At 60.0% G+C, this 24,827-nt stretch overlaps 1 protein-coding gene across 2 annotated transcripts in view; it reads right to left on the reverse strand.

The window, feature by feature from the left end:
- Positions 1-1,255: 1,255 nt before the first annotated feature.
- The window catches only part of SMAD4 (SMAD family member 4), a 46,501-nt gene continuing 22,929 nt past the window's right edge, over positions 1,256-24,827 (reverse strand). The window contains exons 6-12 of one of the 2 annotated variants that reach the window (XM_066569829.1): positions 24,026-24,145; positions 23,787-23,897; positions 21,515-21,565; positions 15,630-15,813; positions 12,318-12,486; positions 10,551-10,689; positions 1,256-7,349 (exon numbers count right to left, since the gene is read on the reverse strand). In XM_066569829.1, the coding sequence (XP_066425926.1) occupies positions 7,138-7,349; positions 10,551-10,689; positions 12,318-12,486; positions 15,630-15,813; positions 21,515-21,565; positions 23,787-23,897; positions 24,026-24,145 (986 nt within the window). In that variant the 3' untranslated portion in view covers positions 1,256-7,137. The remainder of the gene's footprint in view (positions 7,350-10,550; positions 10,690-12,317; positions 12,487-15,629; positions 15,814-21,514; positions 21,566-23,786; positions 23,898-24,025; positions 24,146-24,827) is intronic. The other variant, XM_066569828.1, reaches the window with a different exon arrangement.

Here is a 24,827-nt window from a genome sequence, read left to right on the forward strand (position 1 = left end):
GTCACTCCGTGGGTCATTGTGGGGGTCACTATGTGGGTCACTCCATGGGTCACTCCATGGGTCACTCCCTGGGTCACTCCCTGGGTCACTCCGTGGGTCACTCCCTGGGTCACTCCGTGGGTCGTTGTGGGGGTCACTATGTGGGTCACTATGTGGGTCACTCCATGGGTCACTCCCTGGGTCACTCCATGGGTCACTCCCTGGGTCACTCCGTGGGTCACTCCATGGGTCACTCCATGGGTCACTCCATGGGTCACTCCGTGGGTCGTTGTGGGGGTCACTATGTGGGTCACTCCATGGGTCACTCCCTGGGTCACTCCGTGGGTCACTCCCTGGGTCACTCCCTGGGTCACTCCGTGGGTCACTCTGGGGGTCACTCCGTGGGTCACCCTCTGGGTCACTCCGTGGGTCACTCCCCATCTGCAGCCGCTCGGGGACGGGCGGGCCTGAGGTGGCCACGGCAGCTGCGGGGGCGGCCGGGGGGCACAGAGGGCCCAGCTCGGGGGAGGCTGGAGCTGAAGGGCTGGGGTGGGGTTCAGGAGCAGGCAGAGACCCCGGCAGCCACACAGAACCTGTGGGGAGAACTCGAGCATTTGGCGTTCCTGCAGCCCCAGGAGGGCGTTCCGGGAACGGCACCGCAGGTGGGGAGGTCACAGCTCTCTCTGGCACCCCCGGCCCGTGGCCATGTCCCCGCAGTGCCCCCATCCTGTCACAGCCCGCACGGAGCAGGGGCACTCACAGCGACCCAGATCCCACTCTGGACCCTGGGCTGGGCTTTGGGCTGGTGCTGCTCCGAGTCTGGCCCTGGAACTGCAGCCCTGGCCCTGGAACCGCAGCCCTGGAACCGCAGCCCTGGAACCGCAGCCCTGGAACCGCAGCCCTGGAACCGCAGCCCTGGCCCTGGAACCACAGCTCTGGAACCGCAGCCCTGGAACCGCAGCTCTGGAACCGCAGCTCTGGAACCGCAGCCCTGGAACCGCAGCCCTGGAACCACAGCCCTGGAACCGCAGCTCTGGAACCGCAGCCCTGGAACCGCAGCTCTGGAACCGCAGCCCTGGAACCGCAGCTCTGGAACCGCAGCCCTGGAACCGCAGCTCTGGAACCGCAGCCCTGGAACCGCAGCTCTGGAACTGCAGCCCTGGAACCGCAGCCCTGACCTTGAGCTCTCCCGGCCCCAGCACAGCCAGCAGCTCCGACCGCCCTCCAGAAACCGGGTAAAAACTCTCTGCCAAATGAAAAGAAGGAAGCCGAGAGCTGAATCTTTACCTTTTTTAATCAAAAACATACTCTGTTACAGAATTTCAGGAAAGTTAGCTACAGTATATTATCCACAAACTAGGTCTAATGAAAAACATACAGGAAGCTACAAAGGAACTACTGGGAATTCTGTTGACCGCTTATCAAAAGGCAATGGCTGAAGAAAAGAAATGCTTAACCACGTTTCCATGCCTGAAAAACCCTCTCGGGGTGAGTTTTGGGTCATGGGTACTTCACAGCTCTCAACCCGTCTGAACCACAACTTTGGGGCGCCGCCAAACCTCACCAAGAACACAGAAAAATTTACGGGAGCGAGGAAGCTCCAGCAGGGGCTGGTGTGGAGTCCCGCACATCTGGAGGGAGCAGCAGCCCCAAGGCACAGCACGAGCCCCAGAGCGCGGCCCCAGAGAGCTCTCAGCGGCGGCTCTGCTCTCTCGGCTCAGCAGTGACCCTGCCACAGTGTGACCCTGCCACAGTGTGACCCTGCCACAGTGTGACCCTGCCACAGTGACACTGCCACAGTGACCCTGTCACAGTGTGACCCTGCCACAGTGTGACCCTGCCACAGTGACCCTGTCCCAGTGACCCTGCCACAGTGACCCTGTCACAGTGACCCTGCCACAGTGTGACCCTGCCACAGTGTGACCCTGCCACAGTGACCCTGTCACAGTGACCCTGCCACAGTGTGACCCTGCCACAGTGTGACCCTGCCACAGTGACCCTGTCACAGTGACCCTGCCACAGTGTGACCCTGCCACAGTGTGACCCTGCCACAGTGTGACCCTGTCACAGTGACCCTGCCACAGTGTGACCCTGTCACAGTGACCCTGCCACAGTGTGACCCTGCCACAGTGTGACCCTGCCACAGTGACCCTGTCACAGTGACCCTGCCACAGTGTGACCCTGCCACAGTGTGACCCTGTCACAGTGTGACCCTGTCACAGTGACCCTGCCACAGTGTGACCCTGCCACAGTGTGACCCTGCCACAGTGTGACACTGCCATAGTGACCCTGCCACAGTGTGACCCTGCCACAGTGTGACCCTGCCACAGTGACCCTGTCACAGTGACCCTGTCACAGTGTGACCCTGTCACAGTGTGACACTGCCATAGTGACCCTGCCACAGTGTGACCCTGCCACAGTGCGACCCTGTCACAGTGACACTGCCACAGTGTGACACTGCCACAGTGTGACCCTGCCACAGTGTGACCCTGTCACAGTGACCCTGCCACAGTGACCCTGCCACAGTGTGACCCTGTCACAGTGTGACCCTGCCACAGTGTGACCCTGTCACAGTGTGACCCTGTCACAGTGACCCTGCCACAGTGTGACCCTGCCACAGTGTGACCCTGCCACAGTGACCCTGTCACAGTGACCCTGTCACAGTGACCCTGTCCCAGTGTGACCCTGCCACAGTGTGACCCTGCCACAGTGCGACCCTGCCACAGTGACCCTGCCACAGTGACCCTGCCACAGTGACCCTGTCACAGTGACCCTGCCACAGTGCGACCCTGTCACAGTGACCCTGCCACAGTGACCCTGTCCCAGTGTGACCCTGCCACAGTGACCCTGCCACAGTGCGACACAGCGGGGCTGGCCCGGCACGGCTCCGGGAGCAGCTCGGGGTCAGCGCCGCACAGCCGCGGGGACTGCCCCGGTTCGAGGGGCCCTGCTGCCCACGTGCTGCGCGGCCCTGACCCCACACAGCGCCAGCAGCTCTGCCCACGGCTCAGGCACGCACGGCAACCCCTCTCCAGCCCCAGAACCAAGGGCACTGCTGCAGCCTCGGCCCGGAAAGTGCAAACAACAGGGAATGGAGGGGAGCAAGCCGGGAGGGCGGGACTGCATCACCTGGAGCTGGACAATGAACCCCAATATGGAAATGGACCAAAACCTGTAAAAGTGTGAAAACCGGGGATCAGGATCCATCCTGGGAGGGGCCAGGGCCGGGCAGGGACACAGGAGGGAGGCAGCCCCTCCTGAGGCGCCCTCCTCTGGGGGAGAGGCCAGGGAGTCGCGGGGTGCGAGCAGCGCGGGGTGGGGGTCACACCTTCGATGGCACCGAGGGAGGGAGCGGCACTGCGGGGCTGCCAGAGCTGCTGCAGGGCTGCCAGAGCTGCTGCGGGGCTGCCAGAGCTGCTGCGGGGCTGCCAGAGCTGCTGCGGGGCTGCCAGAGCTGCTGCGGGGCTGCCAGAGCTGCTGCGGGGCTGCCAGAGCTGCTGCGGGGCTGCCAGAGCTGCTGCGGGGCTGCCAGAGCTGCTGCAGGGCTGCCAGAGCTGCTGCGGGGCTGCCAGAGCTGCTGCTGCCTCAGCTGCTGCCCCGCGGGCAGCCCGGGGACCCCGCAGAGCAGCCGGGACTCGCCAGCAGGGCCAGGGCTGTCCCTGGAATGCTCATCACAGCTCCCCAGGGCCCCAGCACAGCATCCTCACCCTCAGAGGGGATGGAAGGAATGGCTTTGTCTCCATCCAGAGGATTCCTGCTGGAGTTCAGCCATTCCAGCGGGAAGGTTTCCTCCCGGCACCTGCAGTGGGCTCAGTGTGAATGCCCTCCCCTCTCCGCTAACAATGACAGCGGGATAAAGCTTTCAAACCTCCCAGCGCCGACCCCAGCTCCCACTGAGCCTCCCAGCGCTGGCCGCAGCTGGGCAGACAAAGGCAAAGCACAAAGAGCCGCAGCACAAAGGGCTCTGACGGGGCCATGGCGCCGGGAGGGCTGAGCAGAGCGCAGGGAGCAGCAGGAGGTGCCCGCTGAACAAATCCCGGCCGAACGCGGCGCTGCAGACAACTGGCACCCCTGGCATCCCTGCGGGCACGGCACGGGTCACCTCAGCTCCAGGGAGCTGCTGCAGCCCCTCCTCAGCTTCAGACACAAATGCAGGCCTGCCAAGAACTCGGGGGCTGCTGCTGCTGCTGCTGCTGCTGCGCGCGATCCAGCCCATCATGCGCTGCCTGCTGTGCCTTGCCATGGAAGAACAAAAGTTAATTTAACAGCATACGAACAACCATGAGTAAGATTGTCTCATTTTTCTTTAACAGCTGCAAGTGCACCCTTTTGGGAGCTGGTGGTGGAGAAGATGAATGCCTTCTCAGCTTTCACCGCCTCTGGCTTCTCCTGCTGTAAATACAGTGACTTCTTGCAATAAAATCATCAGATATGGTTTTGTTCTGAACATTTTGGGGCATCCATGCATTTTGCAGGTGGAGATTTGCAAACATCGGTAAAAACCCTCGCCTTAACAAGGGACTTCTTTCAGACTGTAGCACAAGCAGGAGGAGCAGCAGGCTGAGCCAGCCTTTCCCTGCTTTGCCCGGGTTTGGCACCACCACAAGGCCGGCCAGGGGTGCGAGTTTCTGGCCAGGCAGCCACGCAAAGCCAAGCAGGTTTGGGGCCAAAACCCGGGGGAAGAGCAAACAAACTCCGCTCTTGCCCAGGACCGGGGGTGCCGCCTCACAGGGGACAAACGGTGATGTCATTAAAAGCCACCCCGAGGGAGGCAGCAGGGAAAATAATGAAGTTAACGAAAATGGGGGAAATGGGTCCATTTCTGGCCGAGGCTCTGGAGCCTCCCGTGCCTGCTCGGCCAGCAGGGAGCAGCGCTCCCGGCTCCTCCGCAGGAATTCCAGCGAGCGGGAACACCGACACCCAAGCACGGCCAGAGCCGCCGGGTCCTCAGCCTCTGCCAGGGGCTGGGCAGGAAGGCCCGGAGCGATCCCGGCACGATTTCTGGGCTGCTGCAGCCGACAGAAAACCCGACAGCGCGGCGCGACCCCGCAGGGGCCAGGAGCTGGGGGCAGGCAGCGTCTGCTCCCTCCTCACCGTGCCAGGAGCTCAGGGCAGCCCCTGCTCCCTCCTCACTCTCCGCATGAGCCAGGGCAGCCCCTGCTCCCTCCTCACTCTCTGCCTGAGCCAGGGCAGCCCCTGCTCCCTCCTCACTCTCCGCATGAGCCAGGGCAGCCCCTGCTCCCTCCTCACTCTCTGCCTGAGCCAGGGCAGCCCCTGCTCCCTCCTCACTCTCCGCATGAGCCAGGGCAGCCCCTGCTCCCTCCTCACTCTCTGCCTGAGCCAGGGCAGCCCCTGCTCCCTCCTCACTCTCCGCATGAGCCAGGGCAGCCCCTGCTCCCTCCTCACTGTGCCAGGAGCTCAGGGCAGCCCCTGCTCCCTCCTCACTGTGCCAGGAGCTCAGGGCAGCCCCTGCTCCCTCCTCACTGTGCCAGGAGCTCGGGGCAGCCCCTGCTCCCTGTGCCAGGAGCACAGATCCCAGGAGAGGCTCTCCCTCCCAGGTAAAGGAGCAGTGAAAGCAGGAGCTGGCCGTGTTTCCCAGTGAGCTCGAGCCAGAGGGACCCAGCAGGGACTGGAGCCCAGGGACCCCAGGGCTGGGCTGCCCTGGCGGGGGGAGCCCCAGGGCTCAGAGCAGCCGTCTCGGGGCGCAGCCACACGTCAGAACCAAATTGAACCGGCTGACAGGGGGGTCCATCCTTTCATTGGTGCTGCAGGCAGGGCAAGGCAGAGCTGCTGCTGTGCCCCAGAGCCCAGGGGGAGCCCATGGAGCTGAGCTGTGCCCCAGAGCCCAGGATGGATGAGCCCAGGAGCTGAGCTGTGCCCCAGAGCCCAGGGTGAGCACAGGGGCTGAGCTGTGCCCCAGAGCCCAGGATGGATGAGCTGTGCCCCAGAGCCCAGGATGGATGAGCCCAGGGGCTGAGCTGTGCCCCAGAGCCCAGGGGGAGCACAGGATGGATGAGCACAGGGGCTGAGCTGTGCCCCAGAGCCCAGGGGGAGCCCATGGAGCTGAGCTGTGCCCCAGAGCCCAGGGTGAGCACAGGGGGCTGAGCTGTGCCCCAGAGCCCAGCATGGATGAGCCCAGGATGGATGAGCTGTGCCCCAGAGCCCATGGGGAGCCCAGCACCTCCCTCTCTGCACGGAGCCATTGCCCCTTGGCGCGGTCACCGATGGCACAGGGCTGAAATAACCGGGAGGTATAAAAACAGGTTTGCCATCTTGCCCTGAGTGGAAATGGTGAACAGAGACAAAAACCCAGTCCAAATGCGGATGGATTACCGTACACACTTCCATGATATATGCAAGTAAAAGAGTCATGCAGATTTACCCATGATACATGCTGGGGGGTTTGCTGAGTGGATCCACAGAGGCCAGTAGTAATCATGAAAACACGCTCCTGCCATCAGGCACTCACGAGCCAATTTCAGTGGCAATGCTGCAGGCATTGGGGTGTTTCACCTCAAACCGAGCGCCCACACTCAAAGCATCCATTTCCTTTAGTGTTTTAAACTCACATGGCTACATAAATAAAAATCTAGGATGTCTTCTGGTTTTTTTTTTCAAAAACTAAAGAATTTTTTGATCAATGACAACAAGGTATGTGTCATCCCCTCACTTTTTGGCAGCTGCGAGGCTTTAACCTGGAAAAATCGTAACGTGATCATCAACAAAATAAAGAAGTCTTCTGTTAACTACTGTTCCCTAAACAGAATATCACAAATCAGCTGGAATTTAAAGTCGCTACAAGGTAAATGTTTTTAACTACTAGAAGGAATTTTCAGATATAAATATATATATAATATATATTCTGCATACAAAAGGCTCCCGTGAGGCTGATCACCAAGATGCCACCGTAGGGAAGGAGAGTTTCAAAGGGAACAAACCCAGCTCTGTGAAGTCTCTATAAATCATTTACCTTCCACGTCAGGCCCTGTGTTACGACTACTGAGTTTCTGGAGATAACTGAAATCCAAATCCCGCACGTTCAGGCGCGTTCTGCTAAGAGCAAGGCGGCAAACACATTTTTAAAACCTGTTTTGAGAGGTTAAGCAGGAGGAAGTGGAGCGTCGGCGGGGGCGGCAGCTCGGGGCGTTTTACAGGCGCTCAGTCCAGGGGCTGCGGGTCGGCGATGGGCATGGTGTGCAGCACCTCGTCCAGCAGCTGCAGCGCGCGGTGCAGGTGGATCTCGATCCAGCACGGCGTCTCCTTGATGCTCTGCCGCGGGTAGTCCGGGCCCCAGCCCTTGACAAAGCTCATCCTCAGGATGCACAGCCGCCGCAGGTCGTCCACGCCGATCCCGGCCGCCGCCGACAGGCCTGGCGAGAGCAGGGCACGGTCAGGGGCCGGGCGGGGCACAGCGGCGCCACCTCCGGCCCGGCCTGGCACACCTGGCCTGGCACACCCACCTGGCCTGGCCTGGCACACCTGCCTGGCCCGGCCTGGCACATCCACCTGGCCTGGCACACCTGGCCTGGCACACCCGGCCTGGCACACCTGGCCTGGCACACCCACCTGGCCTGGCCTGGCACACCTGCCTGGCACACCCGGCCTGGCACACCTGGCCTGGCACACCCACCTGGCCTGGCCTGGCACACCTGCCTGGCCCGGCCTGGCACATCCACCTGGCCTGGCACACCCGGCCTGGCACACCTGGCCTGGCACACCCACCTGGCCTGGCACACCTGGCCTGGCACACCCACCTGGCCTGGCCTGGCACACCTGGACTGGCACACCTGGCCCGGCACACCTGGCCTGGCACACCTGGCCTGGCCTGGCACACCTGCCTGGCCTGGCACACCTGCCTGGCCCGGCCTGGCACATCCACCTGGCCTGGCACACCTGGCCTGGCACACCCGGCCTGGCACACCCACCTGGCCTGGCCCGGCACACCTGGCCTGGCACACCTGGCCCAGCACACCTGGCCTGGGACACCTGGCCTGGCACACACGCCCGGCCTGGCCTGGCACACCTGGCCTGGCACACGCGCCTGGCCCGGCACACCTGGCCTGGGACACCTGGCCTGGCACACACGCCCGGCCTGGCACACCTGGCCTGGCACACCTGGCCCGGCACACCTGGCCCGGCACACCTGGCCTGGGACACCTGGCCTGGCCTGGCACACCTGGCCCGGCACACCTGGCCTGGCACACCTGGCCTGGCACACCTGTCCCGGCACACCTGGCCCGGCACACCTGGCCTGGCACACCTGGCCCGGCACACCTGGCCTGGCACACCCGCCTGGCCCAGCCTGGCACACCTGTCCCATCACACCCTCCTGCCTGGCCTGGCCTGGCCCGGCCTGGCACACCTGTCCCATCACACCCTCCTGCCTGGCCTGGCCTGTCACACCTCCCTGTCCTTCACACCTCCTGTCCTGTCCTGTCCTTCACACCTGCCCTGTCACTCCTCTTGCCTGTCCCTTCACACCTCCTGCCTGCCACAGTTCCCTGCCTGTCACACTGTCCTGTCACACCTGTCCCTTCACACCTCCCTGCCTGTCCCACTGTCCTGTCACACCTGTCCCTTCACACCTCCCTGCCTGTCACACTGTCCTGTCACACCTGTCCCATCATATCTCCCTGGCTGTCACACTGCCCTGTCACACCTGTCCCTTCACACCTCCCTGGCTCTGCTCCATGCACACCTCCCTGTCACCCAGCCAGGCCAGCCCTCGCTGCCACATCCCCGCTGCATGTCCTGCACCCGTTCCTTTGCATGTCCTGCACCTGTTCCTTTGCATGTCCTGCACCCGTTCCTTTGCATGTCCTGCACCCGTTCCTTTGCATGTCCTGCAGTTTCAGCTTTCACAGCGTTCTGCCATCTCAAACGGTGCTGAGACACAAAACTCTGCAGTCAGAACCATGGAGTGGGTTTGGGTCAGAGGGACCTCAGAGCCCACCCAGCGCCACCCATGCCATGGGCAGGGACCCCTTCCACTGTCCCAGGCTGCTCCAAGCCCCGTCCAGCCTGGCCTGGGACACTGCCAGGGATCCAGGGGCAGCCACAGCTGCTCTGGGCACCCTGGGCCAGGGCCTGCCCACCCTCCCAGCCAGCAACTCCTAATTGCCAAGAGCCCAAAATCCGCCCCTACACAAAGCAGACGGGATGAAACCCAAGTGCTTTACAGGACACAATGTATGCAAATCACACTTAGGAAACCCAGTCACAAAATGCTTATTCCGAGGTTTGCCGAGTGCTGCATTTCCAGTGAGACAACTCAGGCTGGGCACCTGCAGGAGGCTGGATTAAAGCAGCACCATCCCCGGCTGACACAGCAGAAAGGTAAACACAGCTGCCAGATTTCAAATCACAAGTATGGCTAAGAGAAAGAAGTGACAAACTTTCCCCAAAACGCCTTCAACAATTTGCAGGGCAGCTGCAGGGAGCCACAGGGCAGCACAAGGAATCCCGTGGCACACAGGGCAAGCCTGACTCACCTAAGCACTCACAGCTCTAAAGTCCTTTGGAACAACTTCAAGAATCCAGAATTTAGGAACTAGGGCAACGCCAGCCCAGAATAACAGTAATAAAAAAGAGAAAAAACCAGCCCCAGCCCTCCTCAAGATCCTCAGCAGCAGTGTTCCCACACCTGGCCAAGGGCCCAGCGACCCGTGATGTGTCTGCAGAGGTGTTTGGATCAGCTCCAACAGGAGCACATTTCTCAAGCTGGGCTCTGAGAGCCAGCAGTGCCTGTGTTTGTGGCTGGGTGACCTTGCACAGAGACTCTGTTCTCTGCTGCGCTGGGGGACACGGAGCAGCCACGGCCACACACAGCCCTGCCCGAACACCGTGGGGCAAGGGCAGCGTGGGGCAGGGGCTGGGCCGAGGACGCGGCCCCGCTGTGCCCCAGCCATGGTCACTGCCCTGGGCAGGGGTCAGTGACAGCCCCGCTGTGCCCCAGCCATGGTCACTGTGCTGGGCAGGGGTCAGTGACAGCCCCGCTGTGCCCCAGCCATGGTCACTGTGCTGGGCAGGGGTCAGTGACAGCCCCGCTGTGCCCCAGCCATGGTCACTGCCCTGGGCAGGGGTCAGTGACAGCCCCGCTGTGCCCCACACCATGGCAGGGGTCAGTGACAGCCCCGCTGTGCCCCAGCCATGGTCACTGCCCTGGGCAGGGGTCAGTGACAGCCCCGCTGTGCCCCAGCCATGGTCACTGCCCTGGGCAGGGGTCAGTGACAGCCCCGCTGTGCCCCAGCCATGGTCACTGCCCTGGGCAGGGGTCAGTGACAGCCCCGCTGTGCCCCAGCCATGGGTCCCCGTCCCACCCCAGTGTCCCCACAGTGTCCCCGCAGTGTCCCCGCGGTGTCCCCGCAGTGTCCCCCTGGTGTCCCTGTGGTGTCCCCACGGTGTCCCTGCAGTGTCCCTGTGCCACCCCAGTGTCCCCACAGTGTCCCCGCGGTGTCCCCGCAGTGTCCCCGCCCCACCCCAGTGTCCCGTGGTGTCCCCACAGTGTCCCCGCGGTGTCCCCGCCCCACCCCAGCGTCCCGCGGTGTCCCCGCGGTGTCCCCGGCACTCACTGATGGCGGGGGCGATGCCTCCCACGGAGCCGGGCCCCGGGATGTTGCCGGCCACGGCTGCGGCCTGCGCGGCGGCGGCGGCCTGGGCGGTGGCCGCCTGCTGCTGCATCTGCCGGTGGCACTGCCGCAGGTCGAACACCTGCAACACGAACACGCACGGGTCACCGCTGCCCCTCGGGCCAGCCCGGGCTGTCCCCGCCAGCAGCAGTTCTTCCCCCACCCCGGCATGCCCAGCACTTCCAGCCCTGATCCAATCCCTACGGACTCTGCTCGTGCTGTCACCAGCACTGCCCCGAGCAGGACCTTGTGCAGACCACAGTCTGAAGGGCGCCACAGGCAGATCAAACCCCCGCTTCTCTGTTAAATCCCAGGATTTCCAGAAAAACGGGCATGTAAGTTAAAAAAGCCAGCGGGTCCCACGTTATCGCACTGGAGTGCGGCGGGGTCTGCGTGAGGGAAGCACCAACAACCGACAGCGCAGGGCTGCGGGTCTCAGGCTGGGGCATTCTGTACCTCTGGGGCCACTCCTTGCCACCATGCACGTTCAGAACTCTGTTTTTATGTTAGAAAGCTCATGCACAGGGCGCGTGGGGTTCCTTTCACCCTCCCTGCACAGCCGCCTCCAACCCCAAACCACTGCGAGCTCCCAGCAGGTGAACACGAGAGCGGCTTTTTGCGAGTGTGGCTTGTCTGTGTGAGCTCACAGTCTGTCAGAGGCACACCCGGGTAAGAGCCTCCTCAAAACGATTTGTGTTGTGCAGCTTTCTCTGACCCTGTGTCACCTCACGTTCACGCCACTTCGACACACGCCCTACACTTCTGCTGCATTTATATTTACTTTCACAACTCTGCTTTTTTTGGGAGAAAAGAAAGAGATTATGTTCTTTTCCAAGAAACACAAGGCTGAAAATTTTAGCTGCAGTTAATTTAAACCTGTTAGGCTAAAAATATAAAGCACTGCTACCAAAGCTGCTTGTGACGAAGTACAAACCCCACTCTCATAGTGCCCAGATGACACCTTCAGTTCAGAGTCATTTCTAAAGTCACCTCTAGGTGAACGACAAATGGAACTTGTTAGGGATTCTGAAGGTGGGGTTGGCTTTTTGTAAATATTTATTTATTATAAATGCCTCCTGTCAGGGTCTCTAGCTGGTCAAAGTGACCCCGAGATGCATTAGAAAGTCTCTTTTCCCAGCCTGGGGCTTGAAGAGGGAGTCAGGGCTCTTCATTTCTTGGCCTCAAGGTTGTTTATTGCATTTTATCTATAAAATTCTTTCTCCTGTCCTGCTGAGGTCTGTCCAGCAGGTCAGACAGAGGCACACTGCTGTTATGTCTTTATACTAAAAGCTACCTGTACAATATTTACAATAACTTTCCCATACCTATCACCTATGTTAGACAGCGAGCTTCTACTCTAAACCAATCCCAAAGTGCCACCATCACAGCAGAACATGGAGGCCAAGAAGAAGAAGGAGAAAGGCTGGACATGCCCATATTCCTCCATCTTGCCCCCTGAACCCCCATTCTAAAAACCCCAAAATCTGCTTTTCCACCCCGAAAAGGTGGGTATCTGTCTACTTTATTTTGTACTTTATTTGTCATGGCTTTGCGATGTTCCATCTCAGGTGGGTAACTTGCTCCAGGGCTCACAATCAAACCCACGGGGGCAGGCTGGGCTCTGTGCCAGGGTGTGTGAGCACAGGGACGCGCTGGCCTCTGCGCGGCTCCGGCGCAGCCGCAGGGGTGCCCGTGGCAGCGGTGACCCACCTTGATGTAGGCGCTGGGGTAGATCTTGTGCACGGCGTCGCCGGGCGCCCTGCCCGCCTCCCTGTCCAGGTAGTAGCTCTGCACGAACACGGCGTGGTCGCTCAGGCAGCGCACCCACACGTCGCCCTCGCCCTTGCACTCCAGCTGCACGCCCTTGCCGATGTGCAACCTGCAGGGAAACGCGCTGTCAGCACCGCACACACCTGCAGGGCAGCGGGGCTGCACACACTGCACACACCTGCAGGGAAACGCGCTGTCAGCACTGCACACACTGCACACACTGCACACACTGCACACACTGCACACAGTGCACACACTGCACACACCTGCAGGGCAGCAGGGCTGCACACACTGCACACACTGCACACACTGCACACACTGCACACACCTGCAGGGCAGCGGGGCTGCACACACTGCACACACCTGCAGGGAAACGCGCTGTCAGCACTGCACACACTGCACACACTGCACACACTGCACACACTGCACACACTGCACACACCCGCAGGGAAACGCGCTGTCAGCACTGCACACACTGCACACACTGCACACAGTGCACACACCTGCAGGGCAGCAGGGCTGCACACACTGAACACACCTGCAGGAAAATGCGCTGTCAGCAGCACTGCAAGCATGCACACACTGCACACACTGCACACACCTGCAGGGAAACACGCTGTCAGCGGCACTGCAGGTGTGCACACACTGCACACACGTGCAGCAGCCCCTGGAAGGGGTGGCAGCACAGGCTGCAGCCTCAGCCACAGCTGAGCACACACAGGCACAGCTGAGCACACACAGGCACAGCTGAGCACACACAGGCACAGCTGAGCACACACAGCAGCACAGCTGAGCACACTCACAGGCACAGCTGAGCACACACAGGCACAGCTGAGCACACACAGGCACAGCTGAGCACACACAGCAGCACAGCTGAGCACACACAGCAGCACAGCTGAGCACACACAGGCACAGCTGAGCACACAGCAGCACAGGCACAGCTGAGCACACACACAGGCACAGCTGAGCACACACACAGGCACAGCTGAGCACACACAGGTACAGCTGAGCACACACAGGTACAGCTGAGCACACACACAGGCACAGCTGAGCACACACAGGCACAGCTGAGCACACACACACAGGCACAGCTGAGCACACACAGCAGCACAGCCGATCACACAGCAGCACCCGGGACACCAACACAGGCACGTCCGCAAGCCCCACAAGTGCTCTGTGTCTCAGAGTCACTCTGCAACACCCACAAAGCCACGTTTCACTCGTTTGTTTGGCTTTGACTGTCACAGTGTGACATTTCTGGAGACAAGGCATCGTTTTCTTCCATCTCCCAAAGAGAAGAAAAAAAAGCTGCAGGATTGCCTTCGGTTCTGTGTGCTTCCAGTTCAAAGGGCAGCACAGGCACGGCGAGAAGGCGTGAGAGCCCAACAGCTCCATGCCGGCCTTTCCCTGCTCCTCTGGAAAACCTGCACACGGTGTGCAGAGCTCAAATCCACCTGCACACACACAGGGGCAGCACAGGGACACAGCTGGGGTCACTCACACACACCCCAGGGCACACTCCTAGCACACTGGGGTCACTCACACAGACATTGACACACACACAGGGCACACTGGGGTCACTCACACACACACAGGGCAGACTGAGGTCACTCACACAGACACTCACACACTCCCATGGCACACAGGGCACACACAGGGCACACTGGGGTCACTCACACCGACACTCACAGGGCACACTGGGGTCACTCACACCGACACTCACACACTCACAGCACACACAGGGCACACTGGGGTCACTCACACCGACACTCACACACTCACAGCACACACAGGGCACACTGGGGTCACTCACACCGACACTCACACACTCACAGCACACACAGGGCACACTGGGGTCACTCACACCGACACTCACACACTCACAGCACACACAGGGCACACTGGGGTCACTCACACCGACACTCACACACTCACAGCACACACAGGGCACACTGGGGTCACTCACACACACCCCAGGGCACACTGGGGTCACTCACACCGACACTCACACACTCACAGCACACACAGGGCACACTGGGGTCACTCACACCGACACTCACACACTCACACACACACACAGGGCACACTGGGGTCACTCACACCGACACTCACACACTCACAGCACACACAGGGCACACTGGGGTCACTCACACACACCCCAGGGCACACTGGGGTCACTCACACCGACACTCACACACTCACAGCACACACAGGGCACACTGGGGTCACTCACACCGACACTCACACACTCACACACACACACAGGGCACACTGGGGTCACTCACACCGACACTCACACACTCACAGCACACACAGGGCACACTGGGGTCACTCACACACACCCCAGGGCACACTGGGGTCACTCACACCGACACTCACACACTCCCATGGCACACAGGGCACACTGGGGTCACTCACACCGACACTCACACACTCACAGCACACACAGGGCACACTGGGGTCACTCACACCGACACTCACACACTCACAGCACACACAGGGCACACTGGGGTCACTCACACCGACACTCACACACTCACAGCACACACAGGGCACACTGGGGTCACTCACACCGACACTCACACACTCACAGCACACACAGGGCACACTGGGGTCACTCACACCGACACTCACACACTCACACACACACACAGGGCACACTGGGGTCACTCACACCGACACTCACACACTCACAGCACACACAGGGCACACTGGGGTCACTCACACCGACACTCACACACTCACAGCACACACAGGGCACACTGGGGTCACTCACACCGACACTCACACACTCACACACACACACAGGGCACACTGGGGTCACTCACACCGACACTCACACACTCACACACACACAGGGCACACTGGGGTCACTCACACCGACACTCACACACTCACACACACACACAGGGCACACTGGGGTCACTCACACCGACACTCACACACTCACAGCACACACAGGGCACACTGGGGTCACTCACACCGACACTCACACACTCACACACACACACAGGGCACACTGGGGTCACTCACACCGACACTCACACACTCACACACACACACAGGGCACACTGGGGTCACTCACACCGACACTCACACACTCACAGCACACACAGGGCACACTGGGGTCACTCACACACACCCCAGGGCACACTGGGGTCACTCACACCGACACTCACACACTCCCATGGCACACAGGGCACACGCTGGGCAGTGCCAGGTTCCAGAGGCAGGGAAGGAGGGCCAGGGTACCTCGCTCTCTCGATGGCCTCTGTTCTGTGCACGTTGGACAGCTGTCCCAGGCAGAAGCGGTCCCCTCCGGAGGGATCCACGTACCCGTCCACGGTGACAATGGGGCAGCTGGAGGGCACCTTGAAGGTCTCCCCGACCTGCACGTCCATCTCAAAGTAGGCGATGGAGCACCAGTACTCTGGGGCTGGACAACAACAGAGCCGTGAGCGCGCCGCAGAGCGCCCGGCCGAGGCAGCACCCGCGCATTGCCTGCATCCCGGCCCGTGCCCTGCCCGCGTCAGCACCCGCGCATTGCCTGCATCCCGGCCCGCGCCTGGCCGAGGCAGCACCCGCGCATTGCCTGCATCCCGGCCCGTGCCCTGCCCGCGTCAGCACCCGCGCATTGCCTGCATCCCGGCCCGCGCCCGGCCGAGGCAGCACCCGCGCATTGCCTGCATCCCGGCCCGCGCCCGGCCCGCGGCAGCACCCGCGCATTGCCTGCATCCCGGCCCGTGCCCTGCCCGCGTCAGCACCCGCGCATTGCCTGCATCCCGGCCCGTGCCCGGCCTGCGGCAGCACCCGCGCATTGCCTGCATCCCGGCCCGCGCCCGGCCGAGGCAGCACCCGCGCATTGCCTGCATCCCGGCCCGCGCCCGGCCCGCGGCAGCACCCGCGCATTGCCTGCATCCCGGCCCGTGCCCTGCCCGCGTCAGCACCCGCGCATTGCCTGCATCCCGGCCCGTGCCCGGCCTGCGGCAGCACCCGCGCATTGCCTGCATCCCGGCCCGCGCCCGGCCGAGGCAGCACCCGCGCATTGCCTGCATCCTGGCCCGCGCCCGGCCGAGGCTGCTGCGCCTCAGCCCCTGCAGGAGTGGCTCACTGCCCCGCCAGGTGTGGGAAGCCATCTGCACCCACAGCAGCCCCGGCACAGCTCTGGCGCAGGGACCGGGGACCCCTCTGCACCTCTGGGGGTGTTCTCAGGGGGCCCGGGACGAGGGGGGAGATGGGAATCTTGACTCTGTGTCTCAGAAGGCTGATTTCATCATATTATTTTATGATACATTATGATAATTATGATAATCATTATGATATTAAGTATTAAATATTATATAATATATAAATATTAATAATATAATTGTATAATTATTATGCTTATAAGAATTATATTACTATATATAATTATATATTTATATATAAATATATATTATATATTATTTTAAATATATTAAATATTATGATATATTATGATAATTACGATAATTATTATGATATTATATTAAGTATTAAATATATAATATATAAATATTAATCATATAATTATTATGCTTATAATAATTATATGATTATATATAAATATATATTTATATATAAATATATATTATATATTATTTTAAATATATTAAATATTATGATATATTATGATAATTATGATATTAATTTATGATATATTAAAGACAATTATATTTATATTAAATATAACTTAATTATATTTAATAAAATAAATAAATATCTTTAAATCTTTAAAAGATCTTTTTAAATTTAAAAAAATCTTTCATTATATTAAAAGAAAGTGATATATTAAAACTGTACTAAAAGAATAGAAGAAAGGATTTCATCAGAAGGAAAGGGAAGAAAGGAATGACAATAAAATCTTGTGACGGCTCGCAGCCTCGACACAGGTGGCTGCCATTGGTCACCAAGTAAAAACAATTCACGCGCTGGGTAAACAGTTCTCCAAGTCACATTCCAAAGCAGCAAAGCGTGGAGAAGCTGAAGCTTCCCAGCTCCTCAGGAGAAAGGATCCTGGCAGAGGGTTTTCCATGAAGGGCGTCAGCGACACGCACCCGTGTCAGCTCAGCAGGGGCCAGCGGCTGCCGCGGCTGGGCAGCAGCGCGGGCGCAAGAACACAGAGACGGACGCTGAGCGGACACCGGCCCGGCCAGGGCAGAGCCAGGGGGCACAAAGAGGCAGCGAGCACAACGGCGTGCTCGGAGAGCCTGAGAGCACGGGGCTGCCCCCAACGCCTGCCACGCATTCGGGAGGCTGGCCGCAAAGGAGGGACGGCTTCTGCAGCAATCGGCCTGGTGAGGAAAGCAGAGCCGGGCTCCTGGGCCTTGCCCTGAGTCCCAAACAGCCCCGCAGGCACCGACAGCTGGCCAGGCACACCCGGAGATTTCCTGCACGAGTGCCAATCGCCTCTGCACACCCAGAGCAGCCTGTCACACCCGTGGCTGCTGTGTCTGCACACCCAGGGACGCCGGTCACAGCCCTGGCTGCTGTGTCTGCACACCCAGAGCAGCCTGTCACAGCCCTGGCTGCTGTGTGCTGTGATTGCTGTGTCTGCACACCCAGAGCTGCCTGTCACAGCCCTGGCTGCTGTGTGCTGTGATTGCTGTGTCTGCACACCCAGAGCAGCCTGTCACAGCCCTGGCTGCTGTGTGCTGTGATTGCTGTGTCTGCACACCCAGAGCTGCCTGTCACAGCCCTGGCTGCTGTGTGCTGTGATTGCTGTGTCTGCACACCCAGAGCAGCCTGTCACAGCCCTGGCTGCTGTGTGCTGTGATTGCTGTGTCTGCACACCCAGAGCAGCCTGTCACAGCCCTGGCTGCTGTGTGCTGTGATTGCTGTGTCTGCACACCCAGAGCTGCCTGTCACAGCCCTGGCTGCTGTGTGCTGTGATTGCTGTGTCTGCACACCCAGAGCAGCCTGTCACAGCCCTGGCTGCTGTGTGCTGTGATTGCTGTGTCTGCACACCCAGAGCAGCCTGTCACAGCCGTGGCTGCTGTGTCTGCACACCCAGGGATGCCTGTCACAGCCCTGGCTGCTGTGTCTGCACACCCAGAGCAGCCTGTCACAGCCCTGGCTGCTGTGTGCTGTGATTGCTGTGTCTGCACACCCAGGGATGCTGCCTGTCACAGCCCTGGCTGCTGTGTGCTGTGATTGCTGTGTCTGCACACTCAGAGCTGCCTGTCACAGCCCTGGCTGCTGTGTGCTGTGATTGCTGTGTCTGCACACCCAGGGATGCTGCCTGTCACAGCCCTGGCTGCTGTGTGCTGTGATTGCTGTGTCTGCACACCCAGAGATGCTGCCTGTCACAGCCCTGGCTGCTGTGTGCTGTGATTGCTGTGTCTGCACACCCAGGGATGCTGCCTGTCACAGCCCTGGCTGCTGTGCGCTCCCTGCACACCCAGAGCTGCCATAAGCTCTGGCCACGGAGGGTTCTGGGGAGCTCAGCACCTCTGCTGCCTGCAAGGGTCCATTTCCACCGAGGGGAGCACAGCCGGGCAGCACCAGCAAATCCCGGGATGCCAGGATGGGCTGGGTCAGGAGGGACCTTGGGGCTCAGCTCATTCCAAACCTGCCACGGGCACCCAGGGCGCTCCAGCCTGGCCTGGGACGCTCCCGGGCTGGGGCAGCCCAGCTGCTCTGGGCAACGAGGACTCGACAGGGTGAAATCACCACCAAACAACGGGAAACACGATCCAGCCACAGTTAACTTCACCCGGCAGTTACCAACATTCAATTCCTGGCACTGCTGTAATGTCTGGGTAAAAACAAGTTTAACTTTTTGGCTTTTCAACTTTGTAGCTCCACCTCTGCAGGGAACAGTGTTATTGTTGTTAAACACAAAATATCACCTTGTACCCGAAGCAGAGAGAGCTTGGACAGCAAGAGGGACCCCCTGAACCGCCAGGTGAAGCCATGGTGAGCTTCCACGAGGGCCAGAGAGGAACAGCAGCACAAGATGCAGGAAGGACAACGCCTTCCCTTGCAGGGCTGCGGGGCCTGGAGGGGCTTGGAATGGGGCCAGACACAGCTGGGCACAGCCCAGACACAGCTGGGCACAGCCCCAGACACAGCTGGGAACAGCCCCAGACACAGCTGGGCACAGCCCCAGACACAGCTGGGCACAGCCCCAGACACAGCTGGGAACAGCCCCAGACACAGCTGGGAACAGCCCAGACACAGCTGGGCACAGCCCCAGACACAGCTGGGCACAGCCCAGACACACCTGGGAACAGCCCAGACACACCTGGGAACAGCCCAGACACAGCTGGGAACAGCCCCAGACACAGCTGGGAACAGCCCAGACACAGCTGGGAACAGCCCCAGACACAGCTGGGAACAGCCACAGACACAGCTGGGAACAGCCCCAGACACAGCTGGGAACAGCCCAGACACACCTGGGAACAGCCCAGACACAGCTGGGCACAGCCCCAGACACAGCTGGGAACAGCCCAGACACAGCTGGGAACAGCCCCAGACACAGCTGGGAACAGCCACAGACACAGCTGGGAACAGCCCCAGACACAGCTGGGCACAGCCCAGACACAGCTGGGCACAGCCCCAGACACAGCTGGGAACAGCCCCAGACACAGCTGGGAACAGCCCAGACACAGCTGGGAACAGCCCCAGACACAGCTGGGAACAGCCCAGACACAGCTGGGCACAGCCCCAGACACAGCTGGGCACAGCACAGACACAGCTGGGCACAGCCCAGACACAGCTGGGCACAGCCCCAGACACAGCTGGGAACAGCCCAGACACAGCTGGGAACAGCCCAGACACAGCTGGGCACAGCCCCAGACACAGCTGGGAACAGCCCCAGACACAGCTGGGAACAGCACAGACACAGCTGGGAACAGCCCAGACACAGCTGGGCACAGCCCAGACACAGCTGGGAACAGCCAGCCCAGCACAGACACAGCTGGGAACAGCCCCAGACACAGCTGGGAACAGCCCAGACACAGCTGGGAACAGCCCCAGACACAGCTGGGAACAGCCAGCCCAGCACAGACACAGCTGGGAACAGCCAGCCCAGCACAGACACAGCTGGGCACAGCCCCAGACACAGCTGGGCACAGCCCCAGACACAGCTGGGCACAGCCCCAGACACAGCTGGGAACAGCCCAGACACAGCTGGGAACAGCCCCAGACACACCTGGGAACAGCCCCAGACACAGCTGGGAACAGCCCCAGACACACCTGGGAACAGCCCAGACACACCTGGGAACAGCCCAGACACACCTGGGAACAGCCCAGACACAGCTGGGCACAGCCCCAGACACAGCTGGGCACAGCCCAGACACAGCTGGGAACAGCCCCAGACACAGCTGGGAACAGCCCAGACACAGCTGGGAACAGCCCCAGACACAGCTGGGAACAGCCCAGACACACCTGGGAACAGCCAGCCCAGCCCAGACACAGCTGGGAACAGCCCCAGACACAGCTGGGAACAGCCCCAGATACACCTGGGCACAGCCCAGACACAGCTGGGAACAGCACAGACACAGCTGGGCACAGCCCCAGACACAGCTGGGAACAGCCCAGACACAGCTGGGAACAGCCAGCCCAGCCCCAGACACAGCTGGGAACAGCCCCAGATACACCTGGGCACAGCCCAGACACAGCTGGGAACAGCCCCAGACACAGCTGTGAACAGCCAGCCCAGCCCAGACACAGCTGGGAACAGCCCCAGACACAGCTGGGAACAGCCAGCCCAGCCCAGACACAGCTGGGAACAGCCCCAGACACAGCTGGGAACAGCCAGCCCAGCCCAGACACAGCTGGGAACAGCCCCAGACACAGCTGGGAACAGCCAGCCCAGCCCAGACACAGCTGGGAACAGCCAGCCCAGCACAGACACAGCTGGGAACAGCCAGCCCAGCCCCAGACACAGCTGGGAACAGCCCCAGATACACCTGGGCACAGCCCAGACACACCTGGGCACCCTCAGCCCGCCCAGGGCTGCTCTCGGGGCTGCACGGCTCAGCCTGGCACCTGAACCCAGCCCCCTCACAGCTGCTGTGCCCCGTTTAGAACAGGATTCATGGAAAGAAGGGTCCCCTCCTGCTCCCAGCACCGTCTCCCGCGAGCCGCGCCCGCAGCTGTCAGGCTTTACTCACCAGGGTGATTTGATATGGGAGGCTGGAATGCGAGTTCGTTGTGAACTGGCCCTGGAGGAGAGAACAAGCAGTTAGTTTCACACCAGCAAAACCAAGGTTTTCTCCCCTAAGCTGCTTCCCTGTGAAACCACCCCCCGGTACCCCCATCAACCGCAGCGCAAGCTGTCCAGCGTGCTGGGGACTGGAGCACCAGAAACAGCCGCTCGGGATGGAGGGGAAGCCCCAGAGGACACATCTTCCAAGGAAAAACAAACTGCACACGATGGTGGGCGAGTGCGTGCCCTCTGGGAGCGGCAGGAGAGGCTCAACGGGGCATTCCAGCAGCGAGGGGTCAGGGCAGGCACCAAAGCACCGGGAGAAGCAGGGAAAGCTCCCAGGGAAAGCTCCCAGGGAAAGCTCCCAGGGAAAGCTCCCAGGGAAAGCTCGGTGTGGCATCGCCAGCCAGGCACAGGCACCCGCTCTGGAGGGACACGCGTGCCAAGAACGTTTACAGCCTCTGCACAGCAGCCCCTCACACCCTGCCATCCCTGACAAGCAACACCAGAGGGAAGCGGGGCCCTCACTGAGTGAAGGAATTAACCCTAACAACGGCGTCTGAGCCGCGGCTTTACTGACAGGCACAGGCTGAAAAGACATTCCAAGGTTAATTTACAGCGCACTCTCCCCTCCGCTGACAACACCTCGATCTACACCAGGATCTGTGCTCTGCCTCCTAATACAGAATACATATTATATATTCCAATATGGGGAAACATTCTAACAAAAGCTGCATTAGAAAATAAAGAACTACTCAAGCTTTTTGCTACAAAATTTAGAGACCTTTCATTTGTGTGGGAGGTTTTTATCTACTAAAGCCCTACAGTGCATTTCCTGTGCTAGACCCCTACAACAGAAGCTTGACCACTTTTTTTCCCCCATCTCCTGTACTTTAAAAGAAATGTTTCTTGTCCTATTTCCTACACGAAGAATATTTTCAAGTCTGTGTGCTACTGTATTCGTGAACTGGCAATACTTCACTGCGCAAGGTTCACTACGTTCTTTAAAGCTGGCAGTTTTTAAAGTGTGCATGGACATGCCTTCCAAAGCTTAGCATGACTGCAAAACCTCCAAAAAAACAGAAACAGGCAAGAATTTCCAAGTTTTGAAAGAAAAAACCATCAGCTTCCTCTTGTGCTCGGGAAATGGGTCAGTGTGGGGCTGCCAAGCTTTGCAGGAGAGGCTCGGCCAGGCGGTGCTGCTCAGTTAATTCGGTGTAACAGAGCCATTTCCTGTGCCACACTGAGCTCTCCTGGGTGTAACAGAGCCATTTCCTGTGCCACACTGAGCTCTCCTGGGTGTAACAGAGCCATTTCCTGTGCCACACTGAGCTCTCCTGGGTGTAACAGAGCAATCTCAGGTGCCACACTGAGCTCTCCTGGGTGTAACAGAGCAATCTCAGGTGCCACACTGAGGTTTGCTGCATCTCTCCGAGCTCCTGGTGGTGCTGCTGCAGCGGGGAGAGCCCCTGGGGCTGGCTGTGAGCTGCCAGCACAGCTGGGGCAGGGCACAGGCAGATGTGAGGATGCTCTGAGGGCACAGGCAGATGTGAGGGGCTGTGAGGGCAGGGCACAGGCAGATGTGAGGGGCTCTGAGGGCACAGGCAGATGTGAGGGGCTCTGAGGGCACAGGCAGATGTGAGGATGCTCTGAGGGCAGGGCACAGGCAGATGTGAGGGGGTCTGAGGGGACAGGGCACAGGCAGATGTGAGGATGCTCTGAGGGCAGGGCACAGGCAGATGTGAGGGGCTGTGAGGGCACAGGCAGATGTGAGGGGCTGTGAGGGCAGGGCACAGGCAGATGTGAGGATGCTCTGAGGGCACAGGGCACAGGCAGATGTGAGGGGCTGTGAGGGCACAGGCAGATGTGAGGGGCTCTGAGGGGACAGGGCACAGGCAGATGTGAGGGGCTGTGAGGGCACAGGCAGATGTGAGGATGCTCTGAGGGCACAGGGCACAGGCAGATGTGAGGGTGCTCTGAGGGCACAGGCAGATGTGAGGGGCTGTGAGGGCACAGGCAGATGTGAGGGGCTCTGAGGGGACAGGGCACAGGCAGATGTGAGGGGCTCTGAGGGCACAGGGCACAGGCAGATGTGAGGATGCTCTGAGGGCACAGGCAGATGTGAGGATGCTCTGAGGGGACAGAGCACAGGAGCGGGGCTGCCAGTGCAGCTCGCAGCTGGCACAGGCGGCAGGACAGGCGGACAGGCGGACAGAGGGACACCAGGGGGCGCTTACAGTAGTGTCCGGGGTGCATGGGCGGGTGGTGCTGCAGGTGGCCGTTCTGGTGGTGCGGGATGCTGGGCGTGTAGGCGGCCGTCCGGCTCCCCGTCCAGCTGGTGGTGCTGTCTGCAAAGACAAACGGCCCTGGGCGCCCGAGCCAGCCGCCCTCATCCCCTGCTCGTCCTCTGCTGCTCCTGGGCTTTTGGAAACCGGGCTGAGGAAGCGGAGAGGCGCAGGAGCGGGGGGATACTCACTGTGGTGGTAAGTGGCTGGCTGGGCTGTGAACCCATTCTGCTGAGCTCCTGGCTGGGGCCCTGAAGCAATCTGTAAGAGTCCATCACTATGGCTACCTGTCAATATACTGGGAGGTTGACCTGGTGAAAGAACACACTACCTATTCGTGAGCGTTCCAAAAGGCGGGTCAAGAAGAGCTCAGCGCTAGCGGGCAGGAAGGCGCGGCCCGCGCAGGGCACTGCAGGGCACCGCTGCCGCGGCCCGGCCTCTGTCCCGCTCCTGCGCCCGCCAGGAGGCTCGAGGCAGAGCGCTCCGCATCGGGTAACTCTGACCCCTTCACCTTTCAGGAGCAGGGGAGGGCACAGAGCTCTGCTCAGCACCCGCACCCTGTCCTGGTGCATCCCATTTTTCAGGGTGGCAGGGAAGAGGAGATGTCACAGTTTTACTGGGTGACAGGGCTGGAAAGGTTTGGTGCGAATCCAAACAGGCGCGGTGAGCTGCTTGTTTTCAGCGTGTTTTAACTACCGTTCCTAAGGAGTACACTCACTCACAGCCATGCTTCTCCAAAGCACTCTGGGCAGCATTTCGCTGTGGTAAACACTGCTTCAGTAAAGCTGCCCTCAACACTGCACTCAGAAAGCCCCTGCGGCTTCTTTCCCTCCTCTCAAATAAGTATTTCAAGAATTATCTAAGATTAAAACTACAGATATTTCAGAACAGGTTAACAAAATCTGACTGCAAAAGGCTTCAGTTCAGCCATTAACACTCAACTTACCGACACTTTCACAATTACACCTGCACTCTCGATGGTGTGGCTAGCAC

The sequence above is a fragment of the Molothrus aeneus genome, chromosome Z (assembly GCF_037042795.1).
Source record: "Molothrus aeneus isolate 106 chromosome Z, BPBGC_Maene_1.0, whole genome shotgun sequence".
In the NCBI taxonomy this organism is placed as follows: Eukaryota; Metazoa; Chordata; class Aves; order Passeriformes; family Icteridae; genus Molothrus; species Molothrus aeneus.